Source organism: Aulonocara sp. 'chitande type north' Nkhata Bay, linkage group LG17 (genome assembly GCF_057382095.1).
Source record: "Aulonocara sp. 'chitande type north' Nkhata Bay isolate Kocher_YH1m ecotype deep benthic linkage group LG17, A_spYH_male_GT1.1, whole genome shotgun sequence".
In the NCBI taxonomy this organism is placed as follows: domain Eukaryota; kingdom Metazoa; phylum Chordata; class Actinopteri; order Cichliformes; family Cichlidae; genus Aulonocara; species Aulonocara sp. 'chitande type north' Nkhata Bay.
Genome location: NC_141360.1, coordinates 32,190,170 through 32,196,169, shown reverse-complemented (window position 1 = coordinate 32,196,169; position 6,000 = coordinate 32,190,170). Strand labels below are relative to the sequence as shown.

At 38.4% G+C, this 6,000-nt stretch overlaps 1 protein-coding gene across 11 annotated transcripts in view; it reads right to left on the bottom strand.

The window, feature by feature from the left end:
- Nucleotides 1–304: 304 nt before the first annotated feature.
- LOC147310381 (ELKS/Rab6-interacting/CAST family member 1-like) overlaps nt 305–6,000 on the bottom strand; it is a 151,707-nt gene continuing 146,011 nt past the window's right edge. For all 11 annotated transcript variants that reach the window (XM_086269781.1, XM_086269785.1, XM_086269784.1 and 8 more), the window contains one exon: nt 305–2,306. In XM_086269781.1, coding sequence (XP_086125907.1) covers nt 2,169–2,306 — 138 coding nt within the window. In that variant the 3' untranslated portion in view covers nt 305–2,168. The remainder of the gene's footprint in view (nt 2,307–6,000) is intronic.

The following is a 6,000-nucleotide window of genomic DNA, read 5'->3' as shown; positions in this document are numbered from 1 at the left end:
TTTAAGAAATTAATATAGCCACTACAGTGACCACCAAAACGATGAAAAATATTGCCGTAAACGGTTTATTTTGCAACACCACGAAACAAACGATAGCGTAAAATGAAACGATAGACGTTTTTATATCGTCATCCGATATATATCGTTATATCGAACAGCCCTAGAACACAGGATACTTTTTACATTTGATTAAAATTGATCAGGGGGCACAATCAAGCAGCGTTTTCTTCGTTTCACTTGTCACATATCCCAGAGAATCTGACAGCGAACAAACCAGAGAAAATAACAGGCATGACATGAGAAATAAAGATAAATCCATATTTTATTACATTCTCTCTCAATCTGATTTTTAATCCACAAGAAATTTAAAGTGAGTCCCAGTCATCATCACCCCCAGTGACAAACATTATCAGTATAAAACAGACAACAAATACTGAACTTACAACACACTCAGATCTGCTGGGGTCCCCTCTTAAAACACAACCACAAAAAAAAAGACATCTGAGGAACCTTCAACCCAAAGCAGCGTGAGATTTCAGGTATCTTTGAAATGAAGCTTCTCGTTTGCACCCCTGTGACTTTAAGTTTTTTAAAACGCTGCTCAGGTGCCAACAAACAAAAGCTGTTTTTTCCTTTTTTCTCATGAGCGTCCCCAGTCAGATTTGAGAGCGTAATGTGAATCTGTGTCTTTAGATTTTGTGTCCACCAGGTGTTTCTTACCAGGAAGCAGCGCTAAACAGTTCCCGTCATGGCCTCATCACTCAATACAGTATAAGGGATGGGGGGGGAAAAGAAGGAAATTTTGCTTCAAGCTGAAACAATTTGAACCTCTAGTGCTCACTGCCGTAAAAGTTTAAATCATGCTAAGGCTGTCAGCGCTGTGGGAGACATGCAGTGTCATTTCCACTGTAGACAACAAGAACAAGAAACTGAGTCTGAGAAAACATTCCCGGTGGACACAAAGCCTTCTGTAGGTGCAATACACGTTCCCAATAACAGTGTCCAAGGAAAAAAAAGAAAAGACTTTGACGCATTACCATATGCTAGCATACCAACCAACAGATGACGACACTTTCAGTTAAACAAGATTAGTGTTTAATATATATTACCAAAAGCAAAAAAATATATATAACATTTACTTTATATTTTCTCCCCTCCCAAAACAAAGAAAAAAAGACGTTTGACTAAAGGTAAATGAGTAAAGTTCAGACTTGACACCTCATGTTAACGCTAAAGGGATTGTCATAAAAGGGGTTTTCTTATCTGAACCTAATTTTGGCATGGGCGCCATAAATGAAGGAGACGTGTGATTTTCTGTGGTGAAACAGAAAGTCAGACCATCCATGCCAGTGTGTCTTCATAAAGGGAGTTTTGCGAGTTATTTACTGTAGTTTGTACCTTTCATCAATAATGGGAAACAATAGATTAAAGTGTCATGTTACCCCTGACGAAAGTTGTGTATGTGTTAATTAAACCGCTCCCTTTACAATTTACACAACTATCTAGAGAATACTGCTGAAAGAAACTGCATGTTAGGACATTTCATCAGACAAAAACAAAGAAAGTGGAAAAAAAAAGGAACCTAAAAATTACAAAGATAGCAGCAAATGATGTAAAGAGCCAAAGGCAGTTGAAATAAACATATTTTTGAATCTGAACTAATACAATAATGTGGCAACAGCGTGTAAGAACCTGGCAAGCTCAGCTTATGTTCAACTTTTTGTTAAGGTTTGAAAATACTTTTTGCCCCAAGTCACGAATATAAATCCTCCCGTTGAATCCCAGGACATGGGAAGCTCACTATAAGGTGTCGCGTATGGCCAGTGCAGTAAGGGCTCTTTCTGTGTTGGGGTAGTAATGTAAATAAATGTAGATTATCAATTATTTCTAGCTGACTTGCATGCTGATATAGTGCTCTAAACAGAAAATTAAAGCAACTAAAGCCCAGTTTTCAGTAATAATTTGATTTTTTGTCTTAGTTCCCCTTTTCTTTGAAGGCTGGGAACGTATTCCTATTCATGTGCAGCACTAATTTTATTTGTGCATCGGGGAATTATGGGGCCAAGCTGTGTTAAATGTTTGCCTTCTGACTTTAAATACGACTAAATGTTTGAATGTAAGCTTTTTTAAAAAAAAAATCATTTTCTGCCAGTGTGTGCATTAGTGTGTCAGCAGCTGTCCTCCAAGGCGTTGACAACTTGCTCTAAAATGTCAGGGCATCGGTCGGCGATCTGCTGCAGGACTTGATTGGCGTACTCCTGGAGCTCCGCCCCCTCCCTCTCGCACAGTGCTAACTCCGCCTCCAACTGAGGAAAAAAAGGCCGGAAAGAGAGAAGAGAAAATTTAGACTTTTTTTTAAAAGCCAAAAAAAGAAATACTTTCATGAAAAAACGTTCATATTAACTTTCTCTCTGATGGTGTTCAGGTCTGTAGGATAAATATGCAGCCAGTTCGTTTAGCTCAGAGTAAAAACTAACAGGGTGCCACTTCCTGGATTGAAAAATCAAAACAAGGCTAAGTGCCAAAAACTGCAGTTCCACAAATATCCACTAGAAGTTGTGTCCAAAACACACTGACGTCATGTGAACATAGCTAAAGGTTTGTCCATGACAATCTGTTAGCATCTGTTAGCTGAGCTTCACCTCAGCTAATGTTATTCACTGAACTGAAAAGGTGTGAAGTTAGTATCTTGTTATCTGACCAATAATACAGCTGGCTCTGTAGATAGTTGTCCTAACAGTCTGTTGAGCTTTTGAGTCAAATTGTGATATTTTATTTCTAATTCAGCACTAAAAAACATCTTAAAGTGCACAACTATACAACCTATAAACAGAACTTGCTAGCATAAAATGCTAGCTTAGCATTTCACCTTCTCGTGTAAATAAATAAATAAATTAGCTCCCAGACAGTCAAAATGCCCCTTAAAAATGGGAATTACAAAGCACTGGGTGAAGTTTTTATGCTTGCTATATCTACTTTTTACCAAAAACAAACAGCTAGCTTTAAATGAGAGCAACAAATTTATTTTCCATTAGATGTATTATTTCTAAACAATCAATAACATCTGACTTCTTGGTTGGTTATAATGATTTGACATTTCCAGAGATAACACAAATGTGATATGCTGATAAACTACTAAACTGAACAAGAATCAGGGTAGCTGTTTACACCTATATCTTGCTAAGCTAACTAGCAGGTGGTTATGTCTAAGAAGAACACCAACTATTCTGTTAGTATTTTGACTGATGAGAAGAAAAAAACAGTCCAATGGATGATCACTGAGCAGGGTTTAGGACACACAAACAAACACACACACACACACGCATCAGACTTCAATCTTAAACACCAAATTGTAGTTCTTTCTGTTCGGACAGAGTGGAAAATTTCTCTGAGAGAGCGCTGATATTATTATCTTTGGCTGCAGTTGGGCTGAGACGTCAAACCTAACTGACTTAATGACCAATACATCTGTATCAATACGAGAGCCGCTGAAACGGCCATGTAACACAAGCCCACATTTATGTTTGTCTGTGTGTGAGTATATGTGTGTGTGAGGCCTGGGTCAAATATTGGCTAATATTCCCTTGTTAAGTCTTAACCTCTTCCCTCTGCTCTCATCTGTTATCCAGAAAATCTCAGTGGTATTTTATATCACAGTGGCTTTATTCTTTATGTGTAAAACTGATGCAAGTAATAACACTATTAATGATTAATGATAATCTATCTAATAAATTACTTGGAAAAGGAAGTCATTATCCATATATCATGCTGTTATATTCATTATTGGAAATAGGCCACAGTTGTGTATAAAGGCACAATGAAAGTGCTAATCAAAGACACTATCAAGTTGCATTTTGGAAAATGCAAGATGTGCATCAGGGAATTTTGTTTAAATACTTGGACCAGAAAGACAACGAGCTGAACGCTTTACCACAGTTTTGAAACTCCTTTTGTTTAGCATGCAAGTCCCCAACTTTCAGGAAGTTAAAATGTAAACTGCTGAAATGTCATCGAGGATGTTAAAAAAAAAACAACCCTCTTTTAATATGAATCCAAGTTTGTATTGAATCTTTTTAGCTGTAGATCCATCCATTTTCCCTGGTGGAGCCTATGATATTAGTGGTTACTTCTCAGTCACAGAAACAGAAAACCATTCATGCCAGCAATGAAACTATAGCTCATCATCTTATTCCTTTGCTTCTGTTTTTAGGGGTCACCACAGAAGATAATCTGTCATCATCACATCCTTTCCCCAGTATCCTTGTTTGTCACACCAACCCTCCTCTGCATGTGCTTCTTTGCTATAATCACGAACCCTCTCTGTAGTTTTCCTCTTGCCTGGCAACCCCAGCTTTAACATCCTTTATACGATATAGCCACTATCCCACCTCTGCTGTTGTCCAAACCATCTCAGCCTTGCCTCTCAACCTGAGTTGTCCCTTTGATATGCTTATTTCTCATCCTGTCCCTCTTTGTCACTCAATAAAAAAACCTAGTATCTTCAACTCTGCCACCAGCTCTGCCTCCTGGCTTTTTGCTTCAAACCATACATCACAGCAGGTCTCACCACCATCTTGTAAACCTTGCCTTTCAGTCCTGCTGCTATCCATCTGTCACAAATCACCCCTGACACTTGTCTCCACCCACTCCACTCTGTCTGCACTCTCTTCTTTAGCTCTTTTGTGCACTGTCTGTTGCTTTGTATGGCTGACTTCATATATTTACACTCACCTGCCTTCACTACCTCTACTCCTTGCATCTTTACTGTTGCACCTGCCTCTCTTTCATTCACACACATGTATTCTTCTCTCGCTTCTACTGAATTTCATTCCTCATTTGTCCAGGCTGTCTTCTACCTGTTCCCTACTATCACTGCATCTTATCTACTTTCACTTAACTGCAGTGAATGGAAAAAAAACCACACAGACACAAGGAGAACATGCAAAACTCCAAGTCGGAAACCAGAAGCTGAGAGGAAACCAAGCTACCTAAACTAAAACATACGATTTTGTAGAGCCAAAAAGAAATGCTGACAGGCAAAGAATTAATATAATAGGAGAAGATAATCAAAATAATATGCAAGAAGAGAATGGGACAGAACTGGAGAGACTGAGCAAGTTTGGCTCAAATTGGCATATTCGGAAAGCCCCATTAGTTTCAGACAGCAGGGAACAACCCCCCACAGCAAAAACAACAACAAAAAAATTAATGACTTATTCAGTCTTTCCAGGTGATGTAAGCAGAAAACAGATGCTTTGCAAAACAACAACTTTGGAGGTCTATGGAATAATTTTGACACGTTCGTTTAGGCCTCTGATGAATCACGGTTGCGTGGAAGTGATGAGCTGTCAAACAGAGTGATGATTTTTGAGCACATAGTCCAACTTTTATCACTTATCTCTCTTTCTGTTCTATCTGCCCTCATTATCTGCACCTTGATTTTTTTTATCATTTCCACTGATTTGCTGTCCTCATTCTTACTCTGGCCAATGTCCTTGCACACTCGTGTTGGAAGAATCAGAAAGCCCCGCTACACTTTTCTACACTGGTGGTGTTTGCAGGTGATTTAGCTTAACGGCCTTGCATTTTAGTTGCAATCACCTAGAAAAACACAGCAGTAAAGATAAGAGTGTAAGACAACTGAGAAGAGATAAATAGTTTAGTATCTGTCTGCTGCATCTGCTTTCTGACTCAGGCAACCTTGACCTACACCGGAGGAAAAAGACTTCAAAAAGTGCCTAAAAATCTGAAATTAATGTGTTAAACACAACTTAAAAACAGGATGACGATTAAAAAAAAAACAAGAGCCATGCTATTATGAGATTACGTTATAGCACAATCCTCATGTGTTTTTAGGCATAAAATTGATCAGTAATGTCTTGAGGAAATAAAAAAAGCATGTTGGCTACCACCTCAATCATCTTACTTAACGAACACCAGAACCGCTGTAATAATTTGCACATTTAGTTTTATAAATTCAATGCCTCTTGTGTCCATAAG